The sequence below is a fragment of the Heloderma suspectum genome, chromosome 17 (assembly GCF_057233095.1).
Source record: "Heloderma suspectum isolate Gila_16-S chromosome 17, 16-S_ref, whole genome shotgun sequence".
Lineage (NCBI taxonomy): Eukaryota > Metazoa > Chordata > Lepidosauria > Squamata > Helodermatidae > Heloderma > Heloderma suspectum.
This window is the reverse complement of record NC_139474.1, coordinates 21,947,717-21,966,082: the sequence shown is the minus strand read 5'-3', so window position 1 is coordinate 21,966,082 and position 18,366 is coordinate 21,947,717. Positions and strand designations below refer to the sequence as shown.

Sequence of the window (18,366 nt, the reverse complement as noted above, 5' to 3'; positions counted from 1 at the left end):
CAGCACCCTCCCGCCCAGGTTCCCCAGCAACTGGTGTACATGGGCATACTGCCTCCGATACTGGAGGTAACATATAGCCAACAGGACTAGTAGTAAATGATAGCCTTCTCCTCCATGAATTTGTCTACCCCCCTTTTAAAGCCATCCAAGATGGTGGCAATAAGTACATCCTGTGGTGGCCAACTCTGTACTCTGCATGGTGTGAAGAAGCCCTTCCTTTTATCTGTCCTGAATCTCCCACCAATCAGCTTCATGGGATGGCACCATTGGGTTCTAGTATTTGGAGAGAGGGAGAAAAAACTTCCTTCTCCCCACTTTCTCAACACAATGCATAATTTGTACACCTCTATCATGTCACCCCTCACTTGCCTCTTTTCTTTCCCAAGCTGAACAGTCCTAAATGTTGTAACCTTTCCTCATAGGGGAGATGTTCCAGTCCCTTGATCATTTTAGATGCACTTTTCTGCACATTTTCCAACTCTACAGTATACTATTTTAGGTGTGATAATCAGAACTGTACACAGTATGGCATCTTGCTCTGGACTATAATAATAGGATAGCTTTTCCCAACCTGGTGCCCTCCAGATGTTTTGGACTTGAACTCCCATCAGCCCAGCAAGCTGAGAAAACCAAAATTAACATGTCACTGATTCAGCAGGGCACACAATTGAGAGTTCTTAAAGGAAGCCAACATGGATTTGTCAAGAACAAATCCTGCCAGATGAATCTGATCTCAGTTTTTGATCAGGTAACCTCCCTTGTGGACTGTGGGAATGCTGTGGACATAATATACCTCGACTTCAGCAAAACTTTCGACAAAAGTTTTTTGATATCCTGATGAGCAAACTAGCTCAAAGTTGGCTCGATGAAACAACTATCAGCTTGGAAAAGGTTCAGAAAAGGGCACCCCAAATCATCTGGGACATTAGCCTATACTCCTAGTGAAGATGCTTCAAAGTGCTTGGGGCTTTTCAGAACATTTCTGCATGAGGCTTTTTATTCCACGCTTGTGATTGGTCACTTACAGAAGTGTCTGGGTCCTTTACGTGATGTCATCAATCTCCAGGGCGTCTCCCATGCTAATGCGGTAATAAATGTCATTCCGCTTTAATGGCTATGTGTGTGAAATTGTGCAGTTCTGCTATTTCACAGTGCCATCTAGTGGCTGTATAATGAAACATGTAGAACTTGCAGACAAAGGAAGACCTGGGGGTGAAAGCCTGTGTCAGCCCATGTAAGGAGCCAATCTTAATTCTGCAAAGAATCTGGAAGCAGAACCCCAATAAGTTGCAGGATAAGAAGTGTGGAGAAGCTCTAGTGTGGAGAAGCCCTTGGGCTCTTCTGGTATAAGGTGGCTTCCAATGTTTGGGGCTGACGGTGAGCCTGGAACATGAGCATTACATAGCTATATAGCAGGAGTTGTGGTTCTGGAGAGGAGGAAAGGGAAAAGGTTCCTTTCCAGTCTTCTGGAACATGGTGCAGAGGAAGGATTTGTATTTATTTTTTACTGTACAAATCCCATCCACCTACCTGTCCAGAATACTTACTATATGCTATCAGCAGGGCTGGATCAAGGCCCTGCTGATAGCCAGCCATCTGCCATGAGGCCCCTGCACTGCCTCCAACTCACTCACGGCATTTCTGTATGTGCGCGCGCGCACACACACACACAAATGTAATAATAATGCAAAAGCATTTTACACATCACATTTTAGTGGAAATCTTCTTCCATGTTTGGCTGGAAGCAAAAGACTAATATCTCTTCCATGATAGAGACCTCAAATGCAAACACAAGCCTCCCCTTTTACAGCATACTGCACGCAGACACAAAAAACGTAAATATACATGGAAGCTCTCTCTCTCTCTCTTTCACACACACACACACACACACACACACACACAGAGCCACTGCTAGCCCAGGGCATTTTGCTGTCAAAGGAGGACCAGCGAATGCCTCCTATTCCTCCCTGGATGATCAGGGCCAGTCACTACCTCTCAGCTTAACCTACCTCCCAGGATTGTTGTGAGGGTAAAAATGGGAGAGACCTTTAGCTCCTGAAGGAAAAACAGAACATAAATGTAATAAAAGAAAGTAAATAACTCTAAACAAGAAAAATGTCCTATATGTTCATAATAAGCCACCCTTGCATGTAAAATAGCCATCTGTGCATTGCGTTACTGTGAGCCCCCATTGACATGCATGTGCACTAGAGACCAGATGCATCAAGTATCCATGTTGGAAATGTATCTTATAGAGATGCTGGGGAGGGGCCTGAAGACCGACACCAACTCTTCTAACTCAAATTAAACATTCAGCGTCTGAAAAACAACCCCCCATCCTCTTGCTTCCCACCCACATGCCCCCATCTTCTGCCTGAACATCAACTCAAAGAAATTTTATGAACAGCAAAAACAACAAAGAGTCTTGTGGCAACGTAAAGACTAAGACATTTATTCTGGCATACGCTTTCATGGACTATACCCCACTTCATCACATATATGGTGTGTTATGGGGATCTTCAGGTTTATATGCAGCGCATATGACGGTGGTGGAGGAACTGTAAACAGTGAGGCCAGAAGGAAATTCAATGCAGAAAGTATGTAATGAAGGAAATGAAGGAAAGTCGTCTTCTTTTCATTAACTTCAGAGCCCCCCAGACTGCATTTCCCCCAAACAAACAAACAGACAGACAAAACCAGCCCACTAACAGACTAGATAACAACTCTGGACTACATTACTCTCCCTCCCAGCAATATGGGTATACAACCAGGTTCCCCGATTATTTTCTACGGGTGGTAATCAGTATTTCACAAGGGTAGGAACCCCCCCCCCCAGGGGGGGAGGGTTCAAAATGAACCAGGAAGTCCTTTCTGCAGACATGTTTTCATTCGAGGGATTTAATTTGGAAGCTGGGAATCTGGGCTGCCTAGTGGGCCCCCTGTGATGCTGGGCCAGGGGCTCCATCCCCCTGAGCTCTCTTAGCCCTGTGGTCAATCCAGCTGTGGCTATCAGGGACGAGAAGGCTGACTGCAGCAGCAGCGGGCCCCACTTGTCCTGTATTCCCGCTTGTGTGGATTGCGTGGGCAGTTGCATAGATTGGGCCCAGAGCAAGAGGGCAGGTCAGCGGGCAGCAATAAAAGTGATGGGGAGGAAGAGCTCCCACTCAGGCAAGGGGACCATCCAGGGCATCTTACCTAATGACTCCCCAGACCTGGAGCCATTCTTTTGGGGTGACTGTGGCTTTCTTCACATGGAGCTTTTATCCTGCGAAGGAGATGGCTCCTTAACGGAAGTTTGCAGGCTCTTTACATGATGCCGTGACCCTCCAGGGTGTCTCCTGCACTAAATGCCCTTTGTTCCACTTTTAAATAGATCGCAGATAATGAGCTGTCAAATTACCCCGTTGTGTTTCGCTTGAGTTCCCTCCGTGAAAAGAGGAAAAGCATCAAGAAGAGGAGCAAGATCAATGAAAGATCATGGAAGACTCAGATATGGGGGGAAGGAGCGGGAAAGGGGGGGGAAGGAAGCGTGTGAAAAAGGGAGTCGTCATGATCCTGCATTTAAAACGGAAGGAGAAAGCCCCGTTTTAAATGCAGAATTTTAGGCTGGCGTGGAGATGCCCTGAGTTTCTCTTCCACACTGAGAGGCACTCACCCACTTGAGTTTGCTCTTAGAGAGAATGACATCCTCCACTGCCGCTTGTATTGTAGCTAATACTGAAAATGAGCCGGACAAGGAGAAATGCTCAAAGCAGCCTTCCCCAATTTGGTGCCCTCCAGTTGTTTTGGACCACAGCTCCCATGACCCCAGGCCATTGGCCATGCTGGTTAGACCTGATGGGAGTTGAAGTTCAAAGCCACAGAGTGCAGCAAGGTGAGGTGGGTTGGGGGGGCTTTTACCCCCTCCTCTATTGCACTCCCTTGGGTGAAAAGACCAGACCCCTTCCCTTGCAGTTCAGGGCAAACACTTGTATAACACCCACACAATTGTTAGAATAGTCATAGAATAGTAGGGTTGGAAGGGGCCTACAAGGACATCGAATCCAACCCCCTGCTCAATGCAGGAATTCAAGTCAGAGCATCCCTGACAGATGGCTGTCCAGCCTCGTCTTGAAGGCCTCCAGTGTGGGAGAGCCCACCACCTCCCCAGGTAATGGGTTCCATTGTCGTATTGCTTTAACAGTCAGGACGTTTTTCCTGATGTTCAGCCGGAATCTGGCTTCCCGTCACTTGAGCCCATGATTCCGTGTCCTGCACTCTGGATGATCAAGAAGAGATCCTGGCCTTCCCCTCTGGGATCTGGGTTCTAGTCCCCACTTGGCCATGGAAGCTCACTGGGTGACTTTGGGCCAGTCACAGACTCTCAGCCCAACCTACCTCACAGGGTTGTTGTTATGAGGATACAACAGAGAGGAGGAGGATAATGTAAGCCGCCTTGGGTTCCTTGCAAGAGGAAAAAAGGTGGGATATAAATGCAATAATAAATAAAATAAATCCTATCTCCCCTCAGTCTTCTCTTCTCAAGGCTCAACATGCCCAGTTCTTTCAGTCTCTCTTCATAGGGCTTTGTTTCCAGTCCCCTGATCATCTTTGTTGCCCTCCTCTGAACCCTCTCCACTTTGTCTGCATCCTTCTTAAAGTGTGGTGCCCAGAACTGGACACAGTACTCCAGAGGAGGCCTAACCAGTGCTGAGTAGAGGGGAACTAGTACTTCCCGGGATTTGGAAGCGATGCTTCTATGAATGCAGCCCAAAATAGCATTTGCCTTTTTTGCAGCCACATCACATTGTTGGCTCATCTTCAGCTTGTGATCGACAACAATTCCAAGATCTTTCTCGCTTGTAGTGTGGTTGAGCCACGTATCCCCCATCTTGTAACTGTGCATTGGTTTCTTTTTCCTAGGTGCAGAACTTGGCATTTATCCCTATTAAATGTCATTCTGTTGTTTTCTGCCCAGCGCTCCAATCTATCAAAATCACTGTGAATTCTGTTTCTGTCTTCCAGGGTATTAACTATCCTGCCCAATTTTGTGTCATCTGCAAATTTGATCAGCATTCCCTGCACCTCCTCCTCCAAGTCATTCATAAAAATGTGGAAGAGCACTGGGCCCAGGACTGAGCCCTGTGGCACCCCGCTCGTCACCTCTCACCAGCTTGAGAAGGTCCCATTGATAAGCACTCTTTGAGTCCGATTCTGTAGCTGACTGTGGATCCACCGGATCGTTGTTTCATCTAGCCCACTTTGAGCTAGTTTGCTCATCAGGATATCATGGGGCACTTTGTCGAAAGCTTTGCTGAAGTCGAGGTATATGATGTCTACAGCATTCCCACGGTCTACAAGGGAGGTGACTTGATCAAAAAATGAGATCAGATTTGTCTGGCAGGACTTGTTTTTGACAAATCCATGTTGGCTTCGAGTAATCACGGGATTGTTGTCAAGGTGCTTCCAGATGGATTACTTTATGATCTGCTCCAGAATTTTCCCAGGGATTGATGTCAGACTGACTGGTCTGTAGTTCCCAGGTTCCTCCTTTTTACCCTTTTTGAAGATAGGGACAGTATTAGCCCTCCTCCAGTCATCTGGCACTTCACCCGTCCTACGTGATTTCTCAAAGAGAATAGACAGCGGTTCTGAGAGTTCTTCTGCCAGTTCCTTTATGACTCTAGGATGCAGTTCACCTGGCCTAGGAGATTTGAACTCATTCAAAGGAATGAGGTGTTCCTTGACCATATGCCTGTCGATCCCAAGCTGCAATCCTGCCCCTTCAGCCTGCACTTCGCCTTTGCCAGGGGGGTCATAGACCCTCTTTTGGGAGAAGACTGAGCCAAAGTAGGAATTGAGCACCTCTGCCTTCTCTTTGTCATCTGTTATCGTTTTGCCATCCTTATTTAATAGCTGAACCACCATTTCTTTCCTCTGCCTTTTACTATACATGTATCTGAAGAAAGCCTTTTTGTTGCTTTTAGCATCCCTCGCTAACCTCAGCTGGTTCTCAGCTTTAGCCTTTCTGACGCCATCCCTGCAATTCTGTGCTACCTGCCTGTACTCTTCCTTTGTCACTTGGCCTTCTTTCCACTTCCTATATGTGTCCTTTTTTGTTTTCAGGTTCCACATTTCTAGGTTGGCTTTCAGCATTGCCCCTGGCGGAGCCTCTCAGGGCAGTTGCCCTGGCAAGTCTGAAGAGACCAGCAGCAAGCAAACTATACATTAATCACCACCATTGTTACATATATCCAGTTGTTTGTATAATCTATGCAAAGGAAGGTTAACGTGGCTGTCTTGAGACACAAAATGGTGTAATGGTTACAGTGTTGAACCAGGACTGCAAAAGTTTAGAAGCTACAAAACAAACCCAAACCCTGACTACTCCATGTGGTCAGACCATCAGTAGGCAGGTTAGCATTTCCTCCTTGCTGAACTTGGAAACCCACAATTGTTTCTTCCTTCATTACAAACCAAACTTAGTTTTGTATGCATTGAGGGTTTTTAGCAGGCATTAGAGGACTTACCAAAGAGAGAGCAGATCAATGGTCCAAACAGAAAAGGATACTTGAGGTTTCTGCTAGTGAAATCTACGATCATCTTTTCTCTCCAGTGTGGAGAGATCCTGCTGCCCACGTGCATACAGACACAAGCACACAGTTGTGCAAGTTTATGCAGTCAGTGGGATTGTGAGCTGTGTTACATAAAAACATGATGGGTTTCTCAGCAGATCAGGATGCCAACTTCACCGCAGAGCCATGCTACTTGCTTCCTTTTCTGAGTCAGGAATGGGCACAGGATATGCAATTGGCTCAGCTGGTAAGCCGGGCACATAATTCTGCATTGGACTTTGACTGTATGGTAAGGTTTGTCTGTTTTTTACAGGCACCTTTACCTTTTGTGCTCGCAGCAAATAAGGAAAGGTGGGAGTGAACCATTGTAAACAAAAGAATTTATTACTGCCAACATCCTCCTCTCCTTTTATAGCCTTCTCAGTGGTAAAGAATTATTGTGGCAGTGAATTCCATTGTTTAATTATATGTGGTGTGAAGAAGTACATCCTTATAGCTGTCCTGAATCTCCCAACATTCAGCTCCATGGGGTGACTCCGTTGGGTTCTAGGATTATGAGAGGGGGAGAAAAATGTCTCTATCCACTTTCTCCACACCAGCCATCATTTTGTACACCTCTATCATGCCTCCCCTCACTCACCTTTTTGCTAAGTGTAAGAAGACCCAGACATTGTAACCTTTCCTCATAGGGGAGCTGCTCCAGCTCCTTGATCATTTTAATTGCCCTTTTCTGCACTTTTTCCAACTCTGTTATATATATATATATATATATATATATATATAGTGACCAGAATTGTACACAGTAATCGAAGTGTGGTTGCACTATAGGTTTGTATAAGGGGGGTATGATATTGGCAATTTTATTTTCAATTCCTTTCCTAATTATGCCTAATATGGAATTTGCCTTTTTCACAGCAGCCACACACTGGGTTGATATTTTCATCGAGCTGTCCCCCACACCCCAAGATCTCTTTCTTGGTCAGTCACTGGTAGCTCAGATCCCATCAAGCATATATGTGAAGCTACCTTGGAGGTTCTGCAACCTAAATTTGTCTTCCCTGCCCTCATGACTACATTTCCCATCTCTCTCTCTCTCTCTCTCTCTCTCCATGTAGCCAATTTGCAGTGAAAGCCTTCCAACTCAGGCAAGCCCATGAGGCTAATTTTTTGTGCTAAGGGGTTTGCCTCTTGTGTTTCATCAAAATGTAGATAAATAAATAATTGCAACTCAAACATTTATAAATACAGCTTTGTTAGGATGAACCTGTAAAATGTACCAATTCTTCATTTTGTATTTTGTAATGTTGTTGTATTTTAATGAATTGTTGTAAACCACCGAGAGAGCGTCAGCTATGGGATGGTATAGAAATAATATAAATATAAATATAATAATAACAACAACAACAACCCTGCCGAAATCCACACAGGAAATCCACACAGGAAATCCAACAACAAAATACCCAGTATTGTAGAAGACCAGAGCAAACTCTTAGCCATTGCCTCGGTCCTCTCCTCCCGCTGGAGACAGTGTGGCCCCTCTTGCTGGTACTGGGGACCTTCAGTGCATTCAGCTGCAGTCTGAGCTTGCAGTCAAAAATTAGGGATAACCCCAGCCAATAACTCCAGGGCCATGTCTGTGGTGCTGAATTCGAGTCTCCACCTCTTTTTTCTGACAGGCTCCTCCTCTTCATCAGTCACATGGTATGCAGGTGCCCGATGGTCCTCATCATGCTGGGAATTTTTATTTGATTTTATTTGAATAAACCAACACATAGGTGATGCGATGCGCATAACACAGCACTCTGGAATGAAACAAATGACCCAACAGCAGCGCATCCAGTTTATAAATGTGTATAGACAGACAGACAGACAGACAGACAGATTTTAATATGTGAATGCATTTATACATTTATGGATTTTTAAACTATATAAACAGATTCACATATTAAAACCTGTGTGTGTGTGTGTGTATATATATATATATAATCTATACATTTATAAACCGTATGTGCTACTGTTGGGTCATTTGTTTTGTTCTGGAGTTTTATTTTAATTAATTAATTACATTTCTATACTGCCCAATAGCCGAAGCTCTCTGGGCAGTTCACAAAAATTAAAACCAAAGAGCTCACAATAAAACAATATAAAATATATAAAACATTAAAACCACAGTATAACAATACAACCAGAATAAAACCTAGCAGCAATGCAGGGATTTAAAAAACAGATTTAAAACTACAATAAAATACAGTAACGTAGTAAAACTTAGTATAAAACCATTAAGTTCTAAACGGAATAAAATCAAAGTGGTAACCAAGATAAAAAACCAGCATCAGTGCAAAGATATAAAAACACATGAACACAATTTTTAAAACGGAAGTTCTAAAACATCTAGGAAAATAAAAAAAGGTCTTCACCTGATGTTGAAGAGACCTCACTGTAGGTGCCAGGCAGGTATATATGTGTAAGAAGTTCAAAAGGCATTACGACTGAGCTTATTAAAGGCAGAAAGCTATATCACCCTGCCGTAAGCGTTTGCATACCTATAAGAGCAACATAGATAGCACAGGGTAGTATAGATAGGTGTATGAGGGATAGCTAAGAGAGCCAACAATTCCTAGGCCTGATAAAAGGTTGGGTCCGTGGAACTAATATGAGCCACAGTTACTTTTGGGCAGTGACTTTGCTAAAGAGCAAAGTTTATGGGGAAAAATCTGGTTATCGAGCCTTTTTTTTTTTTTTTAGATATGTTGCCAACTGCTGGGTACTTCTCAGCATCCACATAACCCCTTCTTTAATTTTAGTAGATAGGAAATGGGAGCCTGTAATAAATTCTAAACTGAAGATTTGTGGAAAATCTTTAGTAAACCCAAATTTCCGTACATGTGGAAGGAGCCATCTAGGGCTTTAAAAGTTAATACCAGCACTTTGAATTGGGCCTGGAAATGGACTAACAGCCAGTGCATACTATAAAGTACTGGTGTAATATGATCATATCAGCCAGTCCCCATTAACAACCTCGCTGCACTGTTTTGGACCAGCTGAAGTTTCCAGGCTGTGTTCAAAGGCAGCCCCACATATAGCGCATTGCAGTAGTCAAACGAGAGATTATCGGAGCACGGACAACTGTAGCTCTCTCTGTCCAGAAAGGGTCATAGTTGGTGCAAGCTTATAAAAGGTGTATTGTGCCACCAAGACCACCTATGTCTCCAGGGACAGAGCTGGATCTAAGAGCACCCCAACTGACAAACCGGATCCTTTTGAGGGGGGACACACCCCTGCAGAACAGGTTGAACATCACTGTTCTGGGCAGGTGAACCAGCCACTAACAGGAACTCCATCTTATCTAGACTGAGTCTAGATGTACTTTATTCATTCATTCATTCATTCATTCATCTCATTTCTATACCACCCAATAGCTGAAGCTCTCTGGGCGGTTCACAAAAATTAAAACCAATGTGCACACAATAAAACAATACAAAATATATAAAACATTAAAACGACAGTGTAACAATACAACCAGAATAAAAGTAATAAAACCAGAATAAAACCTAGCAGCAATGCAGGGATTTAAAATACAGATTTAAAATAGCAAAGCTAAAAGTCTAAAAAGCTAAAATGCTAAAATGCCTGGGAAAATAAAAAAGGTCTTCACCTAGCGCCGGAAAGAATACAATGTAGGTGCCAGGCGAACCTCACTAGGGAGCTCATTCCACAGCCGGGTGCTGCAGCAGAAAAGGCCCTCCCTCCTAGTGGCCACTCGCCTCACTTCCTTTGGCAGGGGCTCACGGAGAAGGGCCGCTGACGATGATCTTAAGGTCCGGGCAGGCACATATGGGAGGAGGCGATCCTTCAGGTAACCTGGCCCCAAGCCGTCAAGGGCTTTGAATGTTATACCAGCACTTTGAATCGGGCCCGGAAATGGACTGGCAGCCAGTGCAGCTGGAAAAGTACCGGCGTAATATGAGCTCGCAGGCCAGTCCCTGTTAACAGTCTTGCTGCCCTATTAGAATCATAGAATAGTAGGGTTGGAAGGGGCCTACAAGGCCATCGAGTCCAACCCCCTGCTCAATGCAGGAATCCAAGTCAGAGCATCCCTGACAAATGGCTGTCCAGCCTCGTCTTGAAGGCCTCCAGTGTGGGAGAGCCCACCACCTCCCCAGGTAATTGGTTCCATTGCCGTATTGCTCTGACACTCAGGAAGTTTTTCCTGATGTTCAGTCGGAATCTGGCTTCCTGTAACTTGAGCCCATTATTCCGTGTCCTGCACTCTGGGATGATCAAGAAGAGATCCTGGCCTTCCTCTCTGGGACAACCTTTCAAGTACTTGAAGAGTGCTATCATATCTCCCCTCAGTCTTCTCTTCTCAAGGCTAAACATGCCCAGTTCTTTCAGTCTCTCTTCATAGGGCTTTGTTTCCAGTCCCCTGATCATCTTTGTTGCCCTCCTTTGAACCCTCTCCAGCTTGTCTGCATCCTTCTTAAAGTGTGGTGCCCAGAACTGGACACAGTACTCCAGATGAGGCCTAACCAGTGCTGAGTAGAGGGGAACTAGTACTTCCCGGGATTTGGAAGCGATGCTTCTATGAATGCAGCCCAAAATAGCATTTGCCTTTTTTGCAGCCACATCACACTGTTGGCTCATATTCAGCTTGTGATCGACGACAATTCCAAGATCCTTCTCGCTCGTAGTGTGGTTGAGCCACGTATCCCCCATCTTGTAACTGTAAGATGGGGGATACGTGGCTCCTCCCATATTTTGGACCAGCTGAAGTTTCCGGACCGTTTTCAAAGGCAGCCCCACGTATAACGCATTGCAGTAATCCAGACGAGACGTTATCAGAGCATGGATAACTGTAGCTGGGCTCTCTCTGTCCAGATAAGGGCGTAGTTGGTACACCAGCCTCAGCTGATAAAAAGTGCTCCGTGCCACTGAGTTCACCTGTGCCTCAAGTGACAGTTCTGGGTCCAAGAGCACCCCCAAACTACGAACCTGATCCTTTAGGGGGAGTGCAGCCCCCTCCAGAACAGGTTGAATATCACCTAGCCGGGCAGACGAACCACCCACTAACAGTACCTCCGTCTTGTCTGGATTGAGTTTCAGTTTATTGGCCCTCATCCAGTCCATTACTGTGCCCAGGCACTGATTCAGAACAGCCACTGCCTCACCTGGGTTTGATGAGAAAGAGAGGGAGAGCTGGGTATCATCCGCATATTGATAGCACTTCAGCCCACACCTCCGGATAACCTCCCCCAGCAGTTTCATGTAGATGTTTAACAGCATGGGGGATAAAATAGAGCTCTGTGGAACCCCATGGCACAGAGCAGTAATCCCCCAGCACCACCTTCTGGAGTCGGCCATCCAAGTAGGAGCGGAACCACTGCAGTGCAGTGCCTCCTACTCCCAACCCAGACAACCTATCCAGAAGGATACCATGGTCGATGGTATTGAAAGCCGCTGAGAGGTCCAGGAGAATCAACAGGGTCGCACTCTCCCTGTTCCCTCCCCTGGCAGAGGTCATCCCACAGGGCAACCAAGGCAGTTTCCAAAACCAGGCCTGAAGCCTGATTGAAATGGATCTAGATAATCCGTTTCATTCAAGAGTGCCTGGAGCTGTCCTGCAACCACCCACTCAAGCACCTTGCCCAGGAAGGGGATGTTGGCCACTGGCCTGTAATTGTTAACATCCTCTGGGTCCAGGTTAGGCTTTTTCAGGAGTGGTCTAATTACCGCCTCTTTTAAAGCGGCAGGCACCACTCCCTCTCTCAAGGAGGAATTTACAACCCCCTGGACCCAGCCAGACATCCCCTCCTCGTTTGATTTAATAAGCCATGAAGGGCAAGGGTCAAGCACACAAGTGGTCAATCGGACTTGGCCAAGCACCTTGTCCGCATCCTCAGGCCTCAGTAACTGGAACTCATCCAATAAAACTGGACCAGATGGTGCTCTGAACGCCTCTACCAATGGAACTGTATTAATCGTGGTGTCCAATTCATGACAAATCTGAGCAACTTTTCTCAAAGTGCCATGCAAACTCGTCACAGCGTGCCACCGAGGGTTCCACCATCTCTCTCCCTGGCCCAGAATGTAACAGGCCATGAACCACTTGGAAAAGCTCTGCTGGATGACACTGAGAAGATGCAATGCTGATGGAAAAGGACTGTCTCTTTGCCACCCTCACCGCCACAGAGTCGGCTCGATAATGAGCTCTAACCTGTGTTCGGTCAGACTCAGCAGGAGTTTTCCTCCACCTGCGTTCTAGCTGACTCCCCTCTTGCTTCATTGCCCTCAGCTCAGGTGTATACCAAGGAGTTGGCTGAGCTCTGCTCAGAGGGAGAGGGCGCTTGGGCACAAGCGTGTCAACTGCTCGAGTCATCTCTATTCCACAGAGCAACCTGGGCTTCGACAGGAGCACCAGCCATACCAGCAGGAAAATCCCCCAGAGCCCTCTGGAATCCATCAGAATCCACTAACCTCTGGGGCCAGACCATTTTAATAGGTCCCCTTGCAGAGGGGAAAGGCCGCCAGGAGTCTAAACCTCAGCAGGAAGTGACCTGACCATGACAAAGGGACAGATGTTAATTCCTCCACTTTCAGATCACCATCCTCCTGCCCAGTCGAGAAAACCAGATCAAGCGTGTGTCCTTTTATATGCGTTGGGCCGATGACATGTTGGGACAGCCCCATGGTTGTCACGGCGGCCATGAAGTCCTGAGCCGCCCCGGATACAGCAGCCTCGGCATGGACGTTGAGATCCCGCAGGACCATCATCCTGGGGTCCTCAACACCAAGTCTGAGACCACCTCTGTCAGCTCAGGCAGGGAGTCTGATGGGCAGCGGGGTGGGCGGTACACCAACAGAATCCCTAACCTGTCCCGGGTACCCAGCACAAGGTGAAAGAACTCAAGATCTGCACTTGAATGAGCAGGAAGCCTGGAGAGAGGGATTGAATTCCTACAGATCACGGCAACCCCCCTCCCCGACCCTCAAGTCGGTGTTGGTGCTGCACTGAGTACCCAGGAGGGCACAGCTGGGAGAGAGTGACCCCTCCCAGTTCCCCCACCCAGGTCTCAGTAATACATGCCAGGTCAGCCCCCTCATCCACAATCAGATCATAGATGAGGGAGATTTTGTTTTGGACCGACCTGGCATTCAGCAGCAGCAGCACCAGGCCCGAGGGCAGACTGGCAAGGCTGCCAGGAACCATCAGGTTGGGAGAAGAGCCAGAAGAGGGGACAGCCGTAAGGTGTGTAGCCCCTCTTCTCCTCAGCTGGCCTGTTAATCCCCCAATGCCATATCTCCCGCTTAGACTTATGGAATGTGGCTGGTGCAGATGTGAGAATTTCATTCAATTCATTTTTTTATATATATATGAACTCAATTTCAAAGCTACTCAGATTCACCAATGGTCTTCACAAATGGGACGGAAAGAACGTAGGTGGAATCTAACTGCCCAGCTGCTAGGCTGCCCCCTTCCAGAAACTAACGTTTCTGCTTGGTTTGGGGCTTGCCTCCCGAACCACTAAACCGTGGTTCACAAGCGGTAGGGGCCGCTCGCAGCTTTGGATTCTGTCCCTTGTGCTTTAAATGATTTGAATGTGGGAGCAACCGAAACGGACAGATTCGTCCATCCAGGCCCAGGGCTCAGCTCTTAGAAGTCTGGTTTTCAGTCCTCAGTATTCAGCCGTGTCTGAGGTGTTGAATTAGGGTTCCCACCTCTGAAGAAGAGGCTGCTCAGCTTTAACTCTCCCTGTCAGGCAGATTCATCACGGTCCTGTGGGAAGAGCTGTACTTACTGAATTCAGCCAGCACAGATGGTTGAGAATTTCATTTGGTTCATTCTCTGACAAGAACTTATCAAAATCTGCAAATTCCTGTGTAAACAGGGTGAAAGGAACCACAGATTTTAAAAAAATTGAATGTGGAAGAAGCCAGCACTGACAGCCATGTCTCAATACATGCTGGTGACTCTTTCGAAGGGGTTTTCATTTTATACAAAGTACTCAGGAGGGGAGACCAAATGGCGACAGTGCCTCGGACATGCGGCCCATGAGATGCTGGAGCTGCAGGATTCCTGTGCTGCTGAGGACTGGTCCTCAGTCGCGAGGGAGACTGGGCGGCGGGCGTTCTTAGGGTATGTGTGTTGTGTGGCACCCGAGGTGCAGATTTGGGGGGCCACTGAGAAACAGTCCCCAGCTGTGTGAGAAAAGGAACGGCGGACGTGCATAGGGTGCGTGCCCCGTGAGGCCCCTGAAGGGCAGGATTCCTGAGACGTGCGGAATTGGTAGTCCGTCATGAGGGAAAATGAACGGCGGACGTGCGTAGGATGCATGGCCCGTGAGGCCCCTGAAGGGCAGGATTCCTGGGATGCGGAGAACCGGTCCCCAGCTGTGAGGGAAAGCAAATGGCAGACGTCCTTAGGGGGTGCGCCTTGTGAGGCACCTGCGCTGCAGGATGCCTGAGTCGCTGAGGACCCAGCTGCGAGGGGAAATGAACAGCGGATGTTCTTAGGATATGGGTCCCGTGAGGCACAGGATTCCTGGGAGATGGAGAACCGGTCGGTCGTGATGAAAGGAAGGTGCTCAGAATCCGAGAAGTGCCATCTAACCCAGACAACCTGCAGGGGCAAAGAGAAACATTATAGAAGAGGTTCCAGCGCATTTGGGGCCACCTAAACCCTGGGCACAAATTAAATCCTGGCCAACCTGCTAAAAAAGTGCGACTCGCTCTGCAAGAGGCATCTTACCTTGACCTTATTTCAGAAATGTGGCATTTTTAAAGGAGAAATGACCAGGACCATGAAAGAATAAACCACACGCCCCTTTGTCATGCTGTGTGTCATGCAAACGATGCAGCCATCGGTGTCTTCCCTCCACCTTAGGTCAGCTGTGCTTTGTTTCTCAACAAGGGTGCCTAGAAGTCACATCCCTCTGATCTAAAGTCCTCTCCACTAACCCCGAGGGGTGGGCTGTGATGGCCCTGTCTTGAGGGGCAGGCATGCCGTATGCAGCCAGAAACACACTCTCCTGTAGCTTTATGACTTCACACGTTTATCCCATCCTTCCTCCAAAGGGCTCATGGCAGCATATGCAGGACTGATACATTTTTCTCCTCACAACTGCCCTGTGAGGGAAGTTTGGCAGGGAGGGAGGGATTTGCCCAAGGCTTCTCATAAGCTTCCTGCCTCTGCAAAGATTCAGCACTGGGTCTTTCTGGTCCAGCACCCTGTCCACACTGGCTCTCTGTTCCAAGTATGGACTGCAACGCTAAACCCCAATAAACCTAGTTACAACACCCCTCATCTCGTTTAGGTGACCTCACCTGTCCAGAAAGATCTGGGGGATCTGGAATATCTCATAGATGTTTGGAGTCTGGAACTCTTTCCCAGGCTAACATATAATTAATCAGGATATTGAGAGGAAAAAAGGAAGACCTCCAAATTTCCTTTGTCGTACTGGGTGTTATCTATTTTTCATAATGTATGCATTTTAATGTATGCATTTTTAAAGGTATGCATTTTTCAACACATGTGCTTGACTAAACATGTTGACTAAACATGTTCCTGCACATTTGTTAAATGTACACATTTTTCTTCGCAGATTTTTCAAATGTGTGCATTTTGTCGAATGCTTTTTGTTTGTTTCATGGAATGTACTGCAAGCTCAAATGTACAGATTTCTGGCCACAGGTTGCATCTGGGTCAGGTCCACATTCATTTCAGGAGGTGCAAATTGGGAAATCTGTTGAAAAAACACACCCCTCACTGGAATGAATTCCTCACGCAGCCCTGTAGTTGTTTTGGTGGCCATGACGTCCTGAGCCACTCCAGACAAGGTAGCCGTGGCTCAGGACGTCATGGCCACCATGGCCACCTCAGCAGGACAAGCCACGCTCTGAGGCCACCACTGCTAGGCAGGGGTGTGGACTCCAGCAGAGCCCCCAATCTGACCTGCACATCCAGCACTGGGAACGGGCGCGCGAAGCTGATGCTCTCTTCAACAGAGCACCTAGAGAGGAAGATGGAAAGCTGATAACCCACCGCTGCCTCGTTCTTAGGCTCTTGGGCAAGTTACTTTTCTTTTAGTCTCACCAGTTTGCCTTCTGGGAAATGAGTGTTTTTGGACTGGCTATGCCTGCTATGGCAGTCATTTTGTGAAAGCACCTAGAACACTCTATCAAAACTCCAAATGCATCCACCGATCCATGAAGTTCGGCGGGGACCCCAAAACACAGGCTCTATATTGGTGCTGAGACACACACAACCGGAAGATATAATCCTGCTTGTCTTGTCTGCTCAGGTATTAGCAGAGATGTTCAGCATTTGCAAATCTGGACTTTTTGGGTCCAACAAGTTCCTGCTGCCCGTGCAGCCTGGCTTAGCATTCGCGAGCCAAGCTACGAGTTTTTCCTGAAATCTGGGATATTTGGGGGTGGGTTTTTTCATAAATAGAAACTTGCACAAATTGCAGCTGTGATTTGTGCAATTTGCATGAATGCCAGCTGTAATTTGCTTAATTTGCACAAATTTTGGACAGAATTTGGGTAAATTGAGCAAATTGCAGCTGGAATTTACAAAAGCCAAACCAACAAAAACAAATGGAAAGTCCGCTAGCTAGCCTGACTTGATGCAGGTTGAATTGGGCCAACTCACAGGGAAGCAAGCTGAAGTCTGGAGGGGGTGGTGAGCTGATGGAAGCTCATCGGACTCCACCCCCACCCTCTCGACGGATTCGTCTGACATCCCTCGGTGTTAGTCACGTGAACCAGGCTGGGACCATCATCCAAGACCCAGTTCTGGATGGTAACTGGTTTTTCCATAGGCTGACCTGCCATTTAAGAACAGCGCTCCAAGCCTTGGATGCGAGGAGGGCTGCCTGCTCTCAGTACCTGCTGCTCCCCGCCCCGTAACATTGTGGAGGCAGCAGCATATTCACTATCCTAAACTTTCTTGGGGGGTGGGATATGCATTCATATGCATTCATTAAATAAATACTCTTTCTGCACTTTGCTCCTTGAATGTACCGGATATTTCCATGGTAGCCAGCAGCACTACATTACTTTGCATGATCATCTCACCTTGTCATCCCCATCTTCTGGGGGGCTCCTCTCTGTGCACTGAGGTTTCGAATTGGTCCCCTTCTCTGTCTCCATGGAGGCAACTTCTGTGGAGGCAACATGACACAGGCTATCTTGCTACTTTGACGAAACTCTGCCTCTTCGTATAAACCAAAGGAAGAAGATGCAAGCTTCCTTCCCAGCTAGGAGGGCTGATGATTAACAGAGATATTCCTATCTCTTTTGGCTGCCAGCTTAGAATGTTTTCTTTTCTTCCATATAATCACAAAACATGCAATGACTGCAAGAAGGCTGATGAAACACCCCATGATCCACCAGGGTCCACTCCCACCTGCAACGAGCAAAAATAGTCTCTTGAGAGATATTGTAGGATCAGCCACCAACGTGTCCCTCTCCCATGACTAACAGAAGCAGAATAAATTACTCAAAAAGGAGCAAATACGCACCTCAGTTCAATAAGCAATGACATAATCCAGCTTTCCTAAGGTGACCTTGGCCTGGAAGTCTGACCTGGCACTTGGATGTGGCGTTTCAGTCTGTGGCCCTCTTTTAGGGATATGAGGCACCAATGACATTAGGAGAAAAGTGCAACGGGCTATTCAGTTGGGCTGGGAATGTGGGACCCTTCAGATGTTGGAGGATTGCAAGCCCCATCAGCCCTAACCAGCACATCCAATGGTGAGGGAGGATGGGAGTTGTAGTCCAACAACATCTGGGGGTCACACATTCCCCATCC

The 18,366-nt window shown here is 47.1% G+C and overlaps 2 protein-coding genes across 3 annotated transcripts in view; both read right to left on the bottom strand.

Annotated features, from left to right (window-relative positions):
• The window catches only part of LOC146334719 (SLAM family member 5-like), a 29,682-nt gene extending 22,813 nt beyond the window's left edge, over positions 1-6,869 (bottom strand). The window contains exon 1 of one of the 2 annotated variants that reach the window (XM_084824810.1): positions 6,510-6,869. In XM_084824810.1, the coding sequence (XP_084680936.1) occupies positions 6,510-6,624 (115 nt within the window). In that variant the 5' untranslated portion in view covers positions 6,625-6,869. The remainder of the gene's footprint in view (positions 1-6,509) is intronic. The other variant, XM_084824811.1, reaches the window with a different exon arrangement.
• Positions 6,870-14,367: 7,498 nt separating this feature from the next.
• On the bottom strand, positions 14,368-17,962 carry LOC146334718 (uncharacterized). The gene is made up of 2 exons (XM_084824688.1): positions 17,631-17,962; positions 14,368-15,171 (listed from the first exon to the last, which is right to left on the bottom strand). Exons 1-2 carry the CDS (start codon positions 17,703-17,705, stop codon positions 14,545-14,547), a joined length of 702 nt encoding a protein of 233 aa, XP_084680814.1. The 5' UTR covers positions 17,706-17,962; the 3' UTR covers positions 14,368-14,544.
• Positions 17,963-18,366: the final 404 nt, after the last annotated feature.

Coding starts and splice junctions, on each gene's coding strand:
- LOC146334718 (XM_084824688.1), bottom strand. CDS start 17,705: ATGGAGACAGAGAAGGGGACCAATTCGAAACCTCAGTGCACAGAGAGG. Junction 15,172..17,630: donor CAGAAGATGGGGATGACAAG/GTGAGATGATCA, acceptor TTGCCCCTGCAG/GTTGTCTGGGTTAGATGGCA.